General features: G+C 37.7%; 1 protein-coding gene and 1 pseudogene across 5 annotated transcripts in view; one reads left to right on the top strand and one right to left on the bottom strand.

Moving 5' to 3' along the window:
• Positions 1-257: 257 nt before the first annotated feature.
• TRIM37 (tripartite motif containing 37) overlaps positions 258-17,819 on the bottom strand; it is a 114,864-nt gene continuing 97,302 nt past the window's right edge. For all 5 annotated transcript variants that reach the window (XM_061176384.1, XM_061176387.1, XM_061176386.1 and 2 more), the window contains 6 exons: positions 14,556-14,684; positions 14,007-14,196; positions 12,037-12,155; positions 2,832-2,942; positions 1,419-1,497; positions 258-909 (listed from right to left, as the gene is read on the bottom strand). In XM_061176384.1, the coding sequence (XP_061032367.1) occupies positions 897-909; positions 1,419-1,497; positions 2,832-2,942; positions 12,037-12,155; positions 14,007-14,196; positions 14,556-14,684 (641 nt within the window). In that variant the 3' untranslated portion in view covers positions 258-896. The remainder of the gene's footprint in view (positions 910-1,418; positions 1,498-2,831; positions 2,943-12,036; positions 12,156-14,006; positions 14,197-14,555; positions 14,685-17,819) is intronic.
• LOC133080382 (palmitoyl-protein thioesterase 1-like) lies at positions 15,044-16,063 on the top strand (annotated as a pseudogene).

Raw genomic sequence — 17,819 nt, 5'->3', positions numbered from 1 at the left:
AATGCTAAATTTTAACTTCTCATATGATTATACTACTTAAATATTTCCAACTAATTTAAGGAGAAAAAGTAACCATACACATTATGGAGATTATAAATAAGTCTTCTAACTTCCCCATGCATCTACTTACAGCTCAACAGCCTCTATTATACACAGGCAATAGGAATAGGAAAAAGGGGGGCTTCCTGCTCCACTTTTAATAAATTGCAGAGGCATAACATTTTCTCAGCATCATTTTATTAACAAAAAGTGCAAACTGTTTTGAACAAAAGCAAACCATGAATCACAGCATTCGGCAAGACACTACACATGGAAAAGGGAACAATATTCATTAAGTAAAAAATAAGCAGATGAGATGCCTCTCACGTGTATATATTCATGCTTTTTCAATAGTCTCTTAGTCAACTTTCAGTGTAATTTTCACAAATAGTATAGCAGCTCAGAAACAAATGCAAGAGCACAATGATAAAGTTTGGCAATTATTTTGGACTAATTCTGAGTATGAAAGTAAACTTTATACCACAGTTTCATGTAAGCCACAGTACAATATGTAGGAATCTTTAAATGTATTGACACTGAAATCAATGTCCAACTAATGAAAATAAAGGAGAAAACAGGGTTTTAAAATACTCGTTACATTATAATTGTTTAGTAAGAAGCAGAAAAAACGAAATAATTTTAAATGTTCTTACATGTGTTCATACGACCAGGAACATAACCAATCCATACTAACTTAATTCATTTAAAATTACATTTGTAAAAGTCACACAAAAGAAAGCTTAGGTGTCATTAATCAGTGTGCCTGCACTTGAAGAAACAAGAAAAGATAAATAAATTAACCTCAGTCAGTCAACATATTCCAAAGAGGAGATTCAGTCTCGTGTTACTTCAGTTATTCACATAAAGTGTCTGCAGGGAAGAATCTACACATTAGTAATATTTCTGCCCACTAATCTACAGGCACTAGTGAAACTATAAACTATAATTAAAACCCAAAATATAAAGGTGGTCATTTAAACGCAACTGAGTGTCTAGCCAAGACAGAAAAGCACCGATGCTGAGCAGGTTACTGAGTGCGTGCACTGTCTCCAGGTACGTTTCCTGGCAGTTAATTGCCCTTCTGTTATAGTAGACAAACTGCCTTTTATGAATATACTATTTACTAAATTAATTGAGGCTACACTGTTATTTCATTACATTACACAGAATTCTTCCCACACAACTTTTTCCTGTGTACTAATGTCTTACACTAGAATTGTGCTACTTTCTAAAGTTTCAGAATTACTATTTCAAGTAGAGATGATGAAAAAAATAAGACCAAATCTGATTATCTGACTGTTGATAAATTTGAGCACCAACTACAGCAAAATTCAGGGTCAAGGTAGCTTGCAAGTCAGTTTTCTTGATTTGAAAATTACCTTCCACTGTTTTCATCAGTATTGAAGCTGAGATCTTCAGGGCCTATTTGTTCACCATCAGGAAAACTGGAATGTGTATCTAGGAGAAAAAAAAAAGAGTTAACATTTTTAAAAGACCAGTATTTTCTTTTCCTTATCTCTAAATGATCTTACCAAGTGTGTTATTTAAGTGATAAAGATGTGCTGGGGTGTGAAATCTCTATTTTTAGAGAATTTTTGATCTGAGTCAAGTGTAAGCAAACTCAAAGGGAAAATAAAGGAGAAAAAAACAAAATGTGTAATAGACGCCCACAATTAGAAGATGAAAGGCATTGCCTGACTTTGTCGTCCTTGGGACACTATGGGAGCAGCTAAAGAAGGGAATAGGAAACGATGACGATGTACACTCTAAAGACTGATTTTGTAAATATAAAATGTATTTCAAAGCCAATTAAACTGCACATGCAAATATCACTACAAAAACTCATCAGCACTCAAAATAACTTGCCTGAAGTTTGGCTGCTTCTTTTATAAACAGAGAAGATTGCTAAGAGTACCTTAATACTTAAAAAATCATCAAATGACTGAATCTGTACTAAAAAAGACACTAGAATATCAGGGAAATATGTAAAATATAAAGCTGACAATTAACATAAGCCTGACAATGTTGTTATTCTAGGAACTCTTATAGAGGAATGCTCAGATTGACCATTAAGGTCTCTGGATAAAATATTAACAATGGGTGATGGATGTTAAACTTATTGTGGTGATCATTTTGCAATGTATACATATATCAAATCATTATGCTGTACACCTAAAATAAAACAAAACAAAACTACTAACAATGGGTTTCTCTCAGTGAGTTTTTTCCTAAGACTTCTTTAGGAGGAAGTGGTAATAAAATCAATGATTCCATAATCAGCATGCATTTCTGTAAGTCAGAAAGAGTTATCTTTAAAAAAGCGACCTTATTAGCTAGGCTACAAATATCTCCGAAAAGAAAAAAAAAAAAATCTGAAACCTCCCCAGGGGCTGGCAACATTTTCTATAAAGGAGCAGACAGTAAATATTTAGGCACTGCAGGCCACAAATGGTCTCCGTTGAAAATTCTTTTTTGTTTGGCTTGTTTTCTTTTTCCATTCTCAGGTCATAGGCTGTACCAAAGCAGGTTGCCAACACTTGCTCCACCCAGTAAGCAGCACGCATCAGATGGTGTCTGACCAGGCAAATACTACCTACCAAATGTTTTCAGTACTCACCATTTAGTTTACCCCACAGAATGTCGTCTCACAAATGACAATAGTTTAAAAAAGAAAAAGAAGCAGAAGCAGCAAAGCAGAAGAAGCAGAAGCAGAAAGAGAAGCAAAGGAAGCAGCAGCAGCAGCAGAAGAGATGGTTTTATTAATCCCCGTGAAATGACATCACGTGTTGCACCTTCATCTGGGGGCTGTGCCATGAAAGCGTCGCTAAATCTGCCCAGGCTGGTGTGCTCTTCCTGCTCCTCGTTCTCAGTGTCACATTCAATATCACTGTCGCTACTCATTCCTGGCGGGAGAGAAGGGGAGAACGTGTTTCTGACAAGAAACCACTGCAAGAAAAAGGCAATCTCCCTATCCTAAATTGAGATTCCTAGTGAATTTTACACTGAATGCCAAGAAAACAGAAGATACCAAGCAAACAAAACAAAGAAAAAAGTAACCACACAAACCTAAGTTCCCTTAGTTATTTAGAGCAGTATTTATTTTTGTTCTCAAAAATTAAAACTGCCCTTTCCACAGTACCTGAAAAGTTATAATTTGAAGCCAGTATTAATTTCATTATACTGAGAACACTTTTTCCAAGGCAAACATAGGTTTTTTCCCCCCCTAAAGAGTCATAAGAGATAACAGCTCTTTTAATCCTGATTCGACAGTTTCTAGCCTAAAACATATATAAATATAAACACTCATAAATACAAATACACATTTACACTTATATCTAGCTGTGTATATAAAAAAATTCCAGTAATTTTAGCAATAAATGAGTTACTATCCCATTTGGGCCTCCAATTTTGTTTTTCTGCATATGAGTAGGTTTTTAAAAGTAAAGTTCTATAGAATTTTTATAGTACAGAAAGTACTTCTGTTTCAACAAGACAGTGATCAAGAAAATCTGAAAATCTTTCTGCTACAAACCCTTATAAATGCTAGATAAAATATAAACTTAAAAATTTTAATGAACAGCTATATTTAAAAGAAAGAACGGAAATCCATAGGTATAGAGACAAAAAGGATAAGGAAAACTAGTGGGGTAGATGCAGTTGCCCCAGAGAGCTTGATGCGAAAGTCTTTAATACTCTGTTGGGGATAGGAAAAAGAACTTTGGATCCACCATAGAAAGGGAGTTGAAAGTGAGACTAAAACTGCACTCCCCGCCAAAAGCTAAAACTCTTACTGAAAGAATAAACTAAATAATTCTGTCTACTGTCACAGGAAGACAGCAGGGAATTTTGTCTTGTTTCTGGACTCAGCTCACCTCAGAATTCAAACTAAGGCCTGTGTGCATAATTTAAGTTTGGGATTAAGGTTGAGGTTCAAATCTTAGGAAAGTAACATAAAAACTGGTCAGGAGCTAGTGTGATCCGAATAAAGCAATTTAAAATTGCTTTATCCGAATAAAGCAATTTATTCCTCTAGAGGGAAGGTTCTAGGTAAGATGAAGCAAGCACATTCCACCCCATCTTTCCCACTGGATGCAGCTATAAAACCTGGACAGAATGCATGAAGTGGCTATTTGAGGATTCTGAAAAGTAAATAGGGACAGGCATATTGGTGTAGACAAGAATTAGAAGTACCAACAGATTGGCAGATTTAAACAAGACCCAGAGTCTCATAAAATCATATTAAAAATGTCCAGGATACAATCCAAAACAGCTTCACCGTATGAAAAACCAGGTAAAGACAAGAACGAACATCAGTGCTGAGATGACAGAGATAATGCTGAAATTACCTAACACAGACTAAAGCAGATATAAAAATGCTCATGAATAGTCTTGAAACATATTTAAAAGACCTCTCTGGTGGGAAGCTTCCACAATCCAGGTCACAACAATTATAGTGGCGGGCCGGGGGGGGGATGATTCTCACAAGGGGTAGAAAAAGTCTCAAAAAGTTATGTTCCAATCAAAATTTACAAACAAGGCAGACAATCTACTTGAAGTAAGAGTCAGCAGATATACAACATAGGACAATACCACAAATTTTTTCACAAAATAAAATAAACTGAGAGTACAAAATTCTGTTTAATGTGGAAAAGAAAAGGATAGATTTTTTTTTAATTACTAGACTTTTCAGATATAGTCATTAAACTTAAACTATTAATAGATGAATTTAGGCAAGGTTGAAAAACTTAAAGACAGAACTGAGAAAATTAACCAGAGTTTTAAAGAACAATGAGATTGCCATTATAAAAAAGAGGTTAAGAAACACAGGGATAAAAAAGGAATGGTTCAAACTGTGTCAACTAGACAGCCATAAAGACAGCAAAGGAGAGACAATATATTAAGAGAAAATGGCCAAGAATTTTCCATAATTAATGAAAAACATTCTGAATTGAATGGAAATAAAAGTACCACATATCAAAAGTTTGGGGATGTGGCTATAGCAGTGCTTAAAAGATAAAGTTACAGCATCAAATGCTTATATTAGAAGAGAAAAAGGCCTCAAAGTAATGGTCTAAGCATTTACTTTAAGAAACTAGAAAAAAAAAAAGAGTAAATAAACTTGGGTAAAAGGAAATAAAGAACAGAAATTAAATTAGCAGGAAAACAAAAGAAAAAGAAATCATTGAAACAAGATAGTTGCTTGAAAAGGTCAATAAAACTGAAAAGCTTCTAGGCAGACCAAGACAAAAGAGAGCAAAAAAAAGGAATAAAAGAGGGGACATCACTAGAGATTCTACAGACATTAAAAGGGTAATAAGGGAACAGTATAAAAAACTTTATGCTTTTGAAATCAAGAACACTGATGAAATGGACAAATTCTTTGATAGACACAAACTACCAAAATTCATTCAGGTAAAAATAGATAACCTGAATAGGTATTTTAAGTATTAAAGAAACAGAATTTGTAGCTTAAAAAACTATCAACAGGGACTTCCCTGGGACTTCCCAGGTGGCGCAGTGGTTAAGAATCGTCCTGCCAATGCAGGGGACAGGTTCATGCCCTGGTCCGGGAACATCCCACATGCCGCGGAGCAACTAAGCCCGTGCGCCACAACTACTGAGCCTGCGCTCTAGAGCCCGTGAGCCACAACTACTGAAGCCTGCGCACCTAGAGCCCGTGCTCTGCAACAAAAGAAGGCACTGCAATGAGAAGCCTGTGCACCGCAACGAAGAGTAGCCCCTGCTGGCCACAACTAGAGAGAAAGCCCGCTCGCAGCAACGAAGACCCAATGCAGCTAAAAATAAATAAATAAATAAATAAATTTTAAGGGGAAAAAAAAAAGATCAACAAAGAAAACTGTAGCCCCAGATGGCTTTACTGGTGAATTCCTCCTATTCTGTTTTCAGTAAGAGTTTGTGTAGTACTATTTCTCCCTGAAATATTTTGAAGATAGGCTGGATGTATGGACGTTTCTGAAATTTCCTTACTAAGCAAAGGAAAAAACTTTCCTGCTCTCAAGAGTCAAGAGTGATACTTACTGTTTAGAGACTAACCCAGCCACTTGCATGAAGCACCACCTCCACCTTCTGGCCCTTCATGGAACTGCTGCTGAAAACCCTAAAACCCACATGAGTTACCGAAATTCTAGGCACAAATTTGACCTCTTGGTACTAGTGTTTCTGAACTCCTGACATATATTAACCTCCAGGATTCACAAATGAGGAACTGGAATTCTCAGGAATTCCCCAAATCTCAAGTTATTCTTTAAACACTTACAATATTTTTCAAACTCTAATAAATTTATATATCTTTTAAAATTTTTGGTTTGTAGTATTTACAAGAACTGTAGCCTACAGTGAATATTCAAATAATGGAAAATGCTGTGAACATTACTGGGTAATAGTTGAATAATGTACACTTAGAACTCTTAGTAAGGTTTATAGCACTACATGGAATCACATCAAAAATGCCAATATGGGGACTTCCCTGGTGGCGCAGTGGTTAAGAATCCGCCTGCCAATGCAGGGAACACAGGTTCGAGCCCTGGTTCGGGAAGATCCCACATGCCGCGGAGCAACTAAGCCCATGTGCCACAACTACTGAGCCTGCGCTCTAGAACCTGCGAGCCACAATTACTGAAGCCCGTGCGCCTAGAGTCCGTGCTCCGCAACAAGAGAAGCCACCGCAATGAGAAGGACGTGCACGAAGAGTAGTCCCCGCTCGCCACAACTAGAGAAAGCCCGTGCGCTGCAATGAAGACCCAACGTAGCCAAAAATAAATAAATCTATTTAAAGAAATGCCAATATGAGGAATTTTGCTTTTGAAACTTCCTGTTTCTTGGAGCACCACTCACAGGATTCCTGTATAGCATAGACTCATGAATATTTACACAGCAGCAGACAGGGCCATGAACACGTACTTATAAAACGGCAACAGCTATAGCCAGGACTGATTTGACTGCAATTGCTTCTTTTCAAGGTGCTCCCATTGATCTTAACCTTTGATTCTAGGTACCAGCATTTCCAGTTTATACTTTCAACTTGCCATTAGTGGATTCTTCCAAAGCAGTCATGTTTCTGTGTTTTTTCTGTTTTGTTTTGTTTTTTTTTAATTCATTTTTTGGCCACGTCATGCAGTATGTGGGATCTTAGTTCCCCGACCAGGGACTGAACCTGTGCCCCATGCAGTGGAAGCGTGGAGTCTTAACCACTGGACTGCCAGGAAGTCCCCATGTTTCTGTGTTGACTGTTAAGATTAACTCTAACGGGAGAACTAGAATAATTTTTTCCAGTTTTTTGATTTCTTGACTTACTTTTCTTAGGATTCAGAAAAACATGCATTTCCCAAGAAGTGTTGGAAACAAATTCCTGCATGAAAACACTACTTGGTTTTTTATCAAGTCCTAAGATCTGAAGTTCCCTAGCTCTGTGAATGTAATGAGAAAAACAAATTGGTCTCTTGACCTCTAGCTTAATAGTTGACCTATGGGGTCACCAGGTCCTGTACAACCCATTGACATCAGTGAGAGCAAGTAAACACAACATAAGGTCAAATACTTTCATTTTTTGGAAATGAAAGTAGCTACTGTCAAGCAACAGGTCACAAGCTATTTGCTATGTGCCTTGCCCCATACATTGCAATGTCTACCCACTGCATTAAGTAAAGGTTAAAGCAAACTAGTGATATTTCACCAACTATAAGAAATTTGAATACAGGACCTTTCTTAATCTCACCAGAAGGTGTCAACAAGTTTTCACAAAACTGGCTGTCAATGATAATTATTGTAAGATACCATTAAATGGAAGATGCTTCAGAGAAGTTCATGTGGGGGAAAAAAACCCAAAATCAACCCTGTATCTTAAAGTAAAATGTGAAATAGGGTATTTCTATATCAATCACCTACCATATTTTTTGAGTATCCGCTATATGCTCAGTAGTCCAAAGCTAACTTTTGAGTTATAACGCCCTTATTCAGGGGTGCTCAAACTTCAGCTGCTTGGAAAATACATTAACCACCTGGTAGACCAAACACTAATGCTTCACTTGCCTTCCTCCTTTCCAGCAGAACCTCAATATTGTTCAGCTGGCTTCCCTTCTCCAAGTAGCCACGTGGAATGGATAAGGGAGGGGAACCAAATGTTTAGACTTTGCCAAGTTTCCTTTTTTTTCCATTACTGATTAATGAGATGTGCTCTCATTGATAAACACTGATAAACAGAGACATATAAAATGAAATAACCCTCCCCTACTCCCAGAATGTTTTTCTGACTCCACATAAAGTTTGGAGCTGCAGCAACCACCTTGCCATCCTGAGGGGAGCTAAGCCAACTCACTTAGAATGGCAGAGCAAAAGATGGGGGGATGGGGTTGGTGGGAGGAAATGAGTTCTTGATGACATTAAGCAGCTAAATTTTCCAACCTTGAAACTGCCCTACCAGAGTTAGGTGAGACTTCTTGTTAATACAAGACAGTAAATCTTCCTATTGCTTAAACCAGCTGATTGGGTTTTTGTAACTTATGTCTTCATTGATATACCAAAATGGATCAGCAATGCTGGAGCATCAGACTTGTGTATTACTCTTAGATAGGGTGCCAGTAAGGTTTGCAGTAGGCATGCCATGGCTTTCCCTGGGATGGGTGACACCCCTGACTTATTTGAAAAGGACTGTGCTAATTCAGCAGAACTCAATCGCATAGTCTCCAGTTTTAGATAGAACAAGGAAGAGACCAGTCTACCTAAGGAATTCTGTATTGGGGGAGGGGGGTTGTGAGGAGGAAATCAAGATTTTTGCAATCCAGCCATTAACTAGGAGATTAACACAAGGTTGTCCCATATGATCCCAGTTAGAAAGGAAAAGGCCTGCTGATGACTGTCAAGTCTAAGAAAAGTCACTTTTTATTGACTCTCAGGAACATTTAAGAGACCACTTTAGTTGTCCCAAATTCCCAACTAGTAACACAAAGAATTTTAAAGTTTTAAAAACTTTAAACTTTAAAACTGGAAACTTTAAAAAAAATTTTAAAGTTTCTTCAAACAGCCTGGCAGTAGGGAGGGAGGGAGGAGGAGGAGAGGAGAGAGAGACCAATTTACAGTGACCTACCACAGAAAATTTTCTTTTAGGAATTCTGCTTAAGAATAAAGAGGCTCGTTATTCCTAAGCACAGATGTAAGACAACCCCACTCAACTTTTCACCAAGGCTTACCAGTGTGAAAAATAAAGGTTTTCTTGAGAACTGGCTCCTGCTGATGACAGAATATACCCACAGCAGTAAGTAAGGCCCCATTCTCCTCTCACAAAGCAAATTTCAAAAGGCACAGAGCTCCTTTAGTTTACCTATTCCCCTCTTCCAGCCTTATCAATTAGTCTCCTCACTGCCTATCCTGGGACTCTAGTGGTAAATAAGCTGTTTAGATACCAACAAATTGCAATAGTGGACTTTCCTGGCACTACTGATTTGCATGTTTACAGTAACTTTTCTTATTGAGTTCTAGGTGCTTTGCATCACTACAACGTTCCTTACATAAGAAAAAATGTGTTACTGAGTAACACTGACAGCACTAAATCTCAGATTCAAAGACTTGAAAGTGCAGAGCAGATCCTAAATGTGGCCAAGCAAATGCCTTTCTCCAGTTTAGGATAAGCTGTTAATGATTAGCTTTAAAAAAAGAAATGGAACTAATGTCAAAACGTATGGGGTTTTTTGGTGCTAACTAGCTATTTCCATAGAAAAACTGCTGAGAAAATGTGAATTTATGAGATGAAGGCTGAAATTTAAAAGTCCAAGTTGAATTTAACATGCTTCTTTTACCAGTCTTCCTGTCCCCAGAGTTCCACACCCCATTCCCAGTCCCCAACTCAGCTAGAGTAGGAATTTTAAAACATAAGTTTATTATTTCTCTCCTTGCTTATATTCCATTCAAAGGACAAAGTCCAAATTCTAGCTAGACATACAGTATAATTCCTCATGATCTGACCTCTGCCTCCACTCTGGCGTCATCTTTCACCAGTCTTCACAACTCATACTAACTCATACTCATCCCTTAGGATGATCTTTCCAAGTGTGGACTAGGTTAGTAGAGAGGTGACAGTTAAGAGCACTGGCTCTGCGACTTTGAGTAAGGTAAGTTACATCTCTAGGCCTCAGCCTACTCACCTGTAAAATCAAGATAATAAAGTAACCATGTAGGTCTGTACTAAGAAAACGTAATACTGGTAAAGTCTTTAGCAGTCTTAATACCTAATGAGGGCTTGCAAATATTATCTATTATTTTTATTATTACATACCTGTTAGTTGAGCTCCCTATATACCCCATCACAGCACTCATCATTCCATATTATAATTGGCTATTAACTGGTCTCTAACACCTGTTTTTTGGTTTTCAATTGCTCTCCCTCCTCCATTCCCACCACCACCAACACATACCCAGCATACTTGAGAACAACTGGCTCCCATTTGTAACTATGACCCACTCTGGCAAGTGATTCTTAAGGAGTGTCACCCCTGGTTTGACTTTTCAACTCAACCAGTGGTTCTCAACTGGGGATGATTTTGCCTCCCAAGGGACATTTGGCAATGTCTTGAGACATTTTTGGTTACTGTAATTCAGAGGAGGTACTACTGGCACCTAGTGGTTAAAAGCCAAGAATGCTGCTAAACATTCTACAATGCACAGGGCAGGCCCCTAATACAAAGAATCACCTGGGCCAAAATGTCAATGGCACCAAGGTAGAGAAACCCTGAACTAAACAGTAGGTTCAGGAATTACTTTATCACCAGCATCAAAACAATGCCAGGCAAATTAGAAGCATTTCACAAATGGTGCAAAAATAGAAGGAGACTATAATTCCAGCACATGCTATAACAATTTAAGCCACTACAATCTATAATCAGTATGTATAAATACATGGAAACTAGCTAATCCCTACTAGCTAATCCTTATAGGTCCTTTCTATAAAGATCAATCATAATATATTTTTCCTGTTGTTTTAACAATCAACACTTCACTTTAAAAATCCTTTCCATTTAATTTCTACTGAAATAATGCTGCCCACCACAGGAGCACCAACTAAGATGGAAGACCAAAATGTTTAGTGTTCTTTAACTGAAAAACCTGAAAATGCCACCACCCACACACACTCACAGAGCAGCCAGAGGTAGATGCTGGCACCTTTTATATATGCTTTGAGCTACAATTCATCAATCGTTGAAATTCAAATAAGTGCAGACGTGGTAGGTGGCAGAGTTTCACTAAGAAATGAAAAATCTCAGTGTCAAATATCATTAATAAAGTTGACACGCTTTTCTGCTAACATATAAAGGACAAGCAAGGGCAACACACATAGCCTTGTTTCAAGCACCTTCTGTTAACTCAAAATTACAAAAAAGTCTTCTACGCTTTCAGATAAAGAATAATGGACCTGGAAGAACATGTAGACAAACACTAGAAATGTAACTGAGAATGAACTGGCAGAGTAGAAGTCGGTTACCATAAAGGATTTTTTAAATGGTTAAAGTTTGGAATCCTTCTAAAAGAGCAAAGTAATCTACAAACATTAATCAAGACTGACTTTAAAAGACGAGGTACTTAACATTTAATATTCTAATTAGTTGTTTTGGGGCATGTTTTTCCCATAAGACACTGAACATATCCAATTTAATCTTTTCATATCTAGCAAAACTTCAATGCCTATCATGTAGGTAGCATAACACATTTAAGGAATGAGCACATGAAGTATCTGCAGACTTTCCCCCTGTAAATGCCTGTTCTAGTAAGATGTCCTTTTATGTAGTCAATTATCCATTTTGCCTTCCGTCGTGCTTAATGTCCTAGTAAATCAAACTCAGTGGCACAACGAATGCTGTTTTCAGATCAAGCATCTCAGATAGTAGATAACATCTCAGTAACTGTTTTATTAAACCAACCACTCCCGACCACCACCAAAAAAAGATTATTATTCTGCCTCCCGCCAACTATGACTTTATCATTCCTTACCTTCCTCTGGGGCAACTGAAGCTCCTTCAGGTAGTATAGGTTGTAATTCCCCAGTTTCAGAATTATTTTCCAAATCAGTCATTTGCATTCCTTCCAGACGACCTCCTTTAACACTAGTCCTCAAAGAGGGAGAAAATAACCTGATATTTTTGTATAACTAGTCACTGATACAATAATCTAGATTTTTTTCCTGTCCAGAAACTGAGCAAACTAAGTAGGGTATAGGGCACTGGTGTTTAATACTAAATTTCAAGTTTTACTTTTAGAAGACTCACTAGAAGACTCACAATGAAAGGTTATAAAGTGGTAGATTGCATCAATGTCAATATCCTGGCTGTGATAATATATCAGCGTTTTGCAAAATGTTATAATTAGGGGAAACTGGATAAGGTACACAGGCTCTCTCTATTCTTTCTTATAATTGCATGTGAATCTACAATTATCTCAATAAGAATTCCAATTTAAAAATAAATATAAATAGAAGTCCTTAATAACATGTTCTCACCAATATGGAAAGACTTTTGAGGTATACTGAGTGAGAAAACAAGGTGCACGTTTTGTATTAAAAAAGCTATATGGTCACTTAAATATTGCTTAAATATGCATGAAAGCTGAGAAGACAGCATATACAAAAAATTAAAAACAGCAGGAATGTGTGTGGGCAGAAGGCTGGAAAACAAAGCAGATGGGAGACAAAGATGGGGAAATTTTAACTTAATATTCTTTTTTTTAACTACCATTTTTGAACCATTTATTACTAGCATTTAAAATTTTTGCTTACACTACCTTAAATCAGGCAAGGAAAAAAAACACAAGCTGGAAAACACCACATGACCTAGGTTGGCAGTATAATTAACTGTAAAATGAGGGTTATAGCTATGAGCTTTACACATTTATACAGGATTTTACAATCTAGAAAAAAGTGCACATTCGTACATATTTAATCTTTATGACTAAAGGCGGACATAAATCTTCTTAAAAAATATAAAAACTAGTTGCAGCTTCATCTTGAAAGGAACATGTATAAAACCAGGCTAGGAGATGGGGAGGACAAGACAATCTCCAATGATTATAACGCCCTTCCACTGCTTAAACTTGAGCTAAAACAGAAAACAAAGCCACCAGTTGTCCTATTAGATTCGGTAATTATCCAGATCTTAAAACTCTATACAATTAAGTAAACTTAAGGGATATTAATCTTTCTCTAAATTTAATTCAAAGTTCTTTTCAAAGCCTCCAAGGTAGAATTATTCCATTGTTTAAAATTAGAAATGTATTTAATATCCATACAGCAGATGGATATTAATGGCTCACTTAGCACATTCACAGACAATACATTCCATAATCACTCTCTTTTAAATGGATGGAAGTTTAATTGACAATGTCGACTGGGTGACATGACTGGGATTTGAGTTTATGTTTCCTGGGAGAGAGATAAAGGTACTGATGACCATATATATATATCCTTTTGGGAAACTCCAACTATGTGTTTTGAGGACACTTTCATAAAAGGGAAAAAAAAGGTGAGATGAAAGCAGAAAAGCAGTTTTAAAATAAAATCGCCAGAAGTGCTTTGTTCTATACAAAATTCATGTAAAAGACCTATGGGACATAATATATAGCATAGCACAAATGTCTTTGAAAAATATGGGACAGATGGAAAAAAAAGTTGACCCAAAAATCTCACAAGGCAGAGGTCACCCAAGGTTATATAACATTATTATCCTAACTTCACTGAAAATGAGCTCTAATGTATTTAAACTGAACTTCTGGTACTATCTCATTCTGTTAAGAAAGAAAAAAGTAAGGTCTCTGATGCTTTAAAAGTTACATTTTAATACAACAAATAAACTGTCTGCTAAAAAATTAACAAACTAGAAATTTATTATGTTCATTACGTTGTAGACTTGAAGTGCCAAACAAAACTATTAGCTATTATTCCATTACATAAATAAAAGAACTTAATTTACCCCAAGGTGACTGTTTTTCTCCTTTTTTCAATAGTAGGTAAGCCACTGAAAACTGCAACCACAACAGCATCTGAATCCAAAGCCTGACACTGCCGGTCTTCAGATTTTGGCAGAATGTCACCGATACTGCCATGTGTCAAGGCTCGGGGAGAACTGTGCCTGCTCCCAGACTGAGAGCTTCCTGGGGAGCCTACAAAAAACGAAGGGGATATTCAGAAAGAAGGCAAACAAACAAAAAGTTCTCTCTCTAGTTTCCACGTTAGGAGATCTCACTATACATATATTTTTAAATTGCAGGAAAACTCAAAAACAATTTTAAAATATATCCTAGTCTTCTTGATGCCAGCTATTTAAAATTCAGGGCTCCAGAATATGGAGTCTAATGGCTGCACTTCCTTACTGACGGGTCTGTTCTGCGTGATCAAGGAATTTTCAAACTGAGTTTCAGCATTTTTGGTGCCTTTAGAGGTCTAAAGCTATACCATAAGATCAATTTCGAGTAACAGACATCTACCCACCAAAATCACATTCTGAACTCTCCAAACTTACCTTCAGACAGAGTTTGACAGTCTCCCTTTGAACGGCTATTTTCCCCAGAGTCTACTGCTCTTCGAAGTGACAGACTACCTGCTATACTGGACCGAGCTGGTTTGGGTGAATTACTCTTCTTATTTGTGGCTGTAAAGACATTTTAAAACATTTCTGATTATGATAAAATAGCACAAAACTTATTACCTAGGCAGTCAGAGAAAGATTTAATCTTATCATCCATCAGAGGTATTCCCATCTACTGTGTCCAAAAATAAACAGAACACTCTGGTCCCAACTGGTTTATTTGGGGTTTTATTCCAAAGGTATTCCTATTTTGCTGCTTGTGGAACAGCCTCAACTTACAAAAGTAGAAAATTATCAGTGAACTCCAAAAGAAGAATCATACCAGACATGAACTCTAGTCTCAGTTTAAACTAAGTATTAACAACAGAACAATAACCACCAAAACACTTGGAAACTGTAGAACATTATTGGATTAAAAAGAAATGAATGCTGAATTAGAAACAAGCCACAATTATAATACTTCAAGATGTTTGTGGCTAAAACAGTAATCAGAGGAAAATGTATAGCCTTAAAATGAATTAATTAGGGCTCTCACTTTCCTGCCGGGGTCCTGCACTTCCCTGGCGCTGGGGCATCTCAACCTGCCGGCTCCACTGCCCCTGGTGATCTGGCATGGGATGGGAGACAGCTGTTGTAATCCCTTAAGCACGGGCGCTATTAAACAAATGGTCGAGAAGAAAATACCTGGAATTTACGTCTTATCTTTACAGATTGGGAAGATCCTGGTAGAGGATGTGGAGAACAGCTTTTTTTGAATGTCAACTCCCAAGTAAAAATGGTGTGTCAGATTCTTGCTAAGGATCCTAAATTGCAGCAAGGCTACAATGCTATGGGATTCTCCCAGGGAGGCCAATTTCTGAGGGCAGTGGCTCAGAGATGCTCATCACCTCCTATGATCAATCTCATCTCAGTTGGGGGACAACGTCAAGGTGTTTTTGAACTCTCTCAGTGCCCAGGAGAGAGCTCTCACATCTGTGACTTGATCAGAAAAACGCTGAATGCTGGAGCTTACAACAAAGCTTTACAAGAACGCCTGGTGCAAGCAGAATATTGGCACGACCCCATAAAGGAGGACATAGCAACCACAGCATCTTCTTGGCAGATATTAATCAGGAGAGAGGTGTCAATGAGTCCTACAAGAAAAACCTGATGGCCCTGAAGAAGTTTGTGGTGGTGAAATTCCTCAATGATTCCACTGTGGACCCCGTGGATTCTGAGTGGTTTGGATTTTACAGAAGTGGCCAAGCCAAGGAAACCATTCCCTTACAGGAGAGCACCCTGTACACACAGGACTGCCTGGGGCTAAAGGCAATGGACAACGCAGGACAGCTGGTGTTCCTGGCTCTCGAAGGGGACCATCTTCAACTGTCTGAAGCATGGTTTTATGCCCACATCATACCCTTCCTTGAGTGAAACCCTTGTAGTTTGCACCAGAGCTCAGGGAACCCTCACACTTCCAAACCAGTTCCCTCCATGCCCAAACCTGAGCTCAGATCCAGCTAGCAACTAATCCTTCTCTCGTCACCATCTAACATGCCCTGCTTGGAAAGATCCAAGATTGGAATCTTATACTTTGCCTCATCCTATCAGCATATGGTGTTGAATGCAAGTTTAATTAGCTAATAACCATGGAGATTGTTTTACAACCCTTTGATGTGGTCAGACTGTTTTAGGAATTAGGAGTTTGCTGCAGGTCAGTGGCAGAACTGTGCCCAGGCCCAGAAGAGACTGAACAAACTAAACCAATGAGATAGAGTCTAAGGCAGATGCCTTTCTCAGGAAAATCTAGCCACATCTCAAACCAAGAGGCCAGTACCCAGGCCTGAGGTATTCACGTAAATGCTTTCTCAGTTGTGCTGGTGGAGATTTGACCAGTGCTTGGAAAAGTATTACTTGGATGATGTGTCCACATTATTTCTTGAGGCTGTCCTCCTCTCTTTGGGTGTGCTGCTTTCTGTGGTGTCTTAGCTATTATTAGACAAATTCCGGCAGCCCACCATCTTGCCTTGGTAGCACTTTTTTTTGTCTCCTCAGGTAGTGATGAATTAGTTGCTCTGTCACAAAAGGAGGGAAATAGCACCCAGCGATTGCTTAAGGGAGGAAGTGTACGTATTGCTTAACTTAGACGGGGAGGGGGAGGTTTAAAGAAAAATGTAAAATGAAAAAGGAGGAGATAGTTGGTTCTTTCCATTCCATCCTTGATGAACCTGTCCTTTCTAAATATGACTAGTGCTCTGGATTCTAGAGTCACTCTATTGCTGGCATTAGCAAAGAATGGGAGGAAAAATGTGAAGAGATCAGGCTTTCTAACTTCCGTCTCAAAAATTTGAGATTACTGCGCACTTCAAACTGCTTCTGCTGTGTTCTGTGAAAAAAAAAGATTGTTTGCTCAAAAAGCTTCGGGAGTATTCCACATCCCTTTTCTCCTCTTGAAGATCAACCCACCTTAGAATATTAAGGACTCTGAGAATTCCTGTTACAGTACAGAACACTAACCTTAATTTATGGTTTCCCACACTATTTGAGCATGGACGTCTTAGCCCCCACTCCCTTATCCCATGAAAACCTAGCAACACTTTTTGGAAGACTGTTCTGCAGGATGACAGTTTGCGGAAATGGTTAGCTATACTTGGAGGAAGCACTTTGTTACTGCTGCAAAGTTTACCCTCTGTGATTTTTCTTTCACCTCTCTCAAGACTTTTCAACTAAGAGGATGAAAGGTAAGAAGTGGGGACGTGTGCAAATAATTTTATGAAGTTGTCTAAAATAAAGAGTAGTTTCTTAAAAAAAAAAAAAAGAATTAGAAAAAACTGAAACTAAATGGCCTAACATGCATAAACTCAAGGAGATGGAAAAATGATAAAAAGAAATAAAAAGAAAGCAGAAGAGATGCATTAAAAGGTAATAAACAGGTTCAACAAGGTAGTAGGATATAAGATCAACAATCAACTGACTTTTTATACATCAGCAAAGAACAATCCCAGAATGAAATTAAGAAAACAATTCCATTTACAATAGCATCAAATAGAATAAAATACTTAGGGAAAAATTTAACAAAGAAATGTTAAGACCTGTATATTTTTGAAAGAAAATAAAGAAAAAAGGAAAAATATTCTGTGTTCATTAACTGGAAGACTTAATATTGTTAACATGGCAATACTCCCAAACTTGATCTACAATACAGATTCAGCACAATCC

The sequence above is a fragment of the Eubalaena glacialis genome, chromosome 19 (genome assembly GCF_028564815.1).
Source record: "Eubalaena glacialis isolate mEubGla1 chromosome 19, mEubGla1.1.hap2.+ XY, whole genome shotgun sequence".
Classification (NCBI taxonomy): Eukaryota; Metazoa; Chordata; class Mammalia; order Artiodactyla; family Balaenidae; genus Eubalaena; species Eubalaena glacialis.
This window is presented reverse-complemented; position numbering and strand designations above follow the sequence as displayed.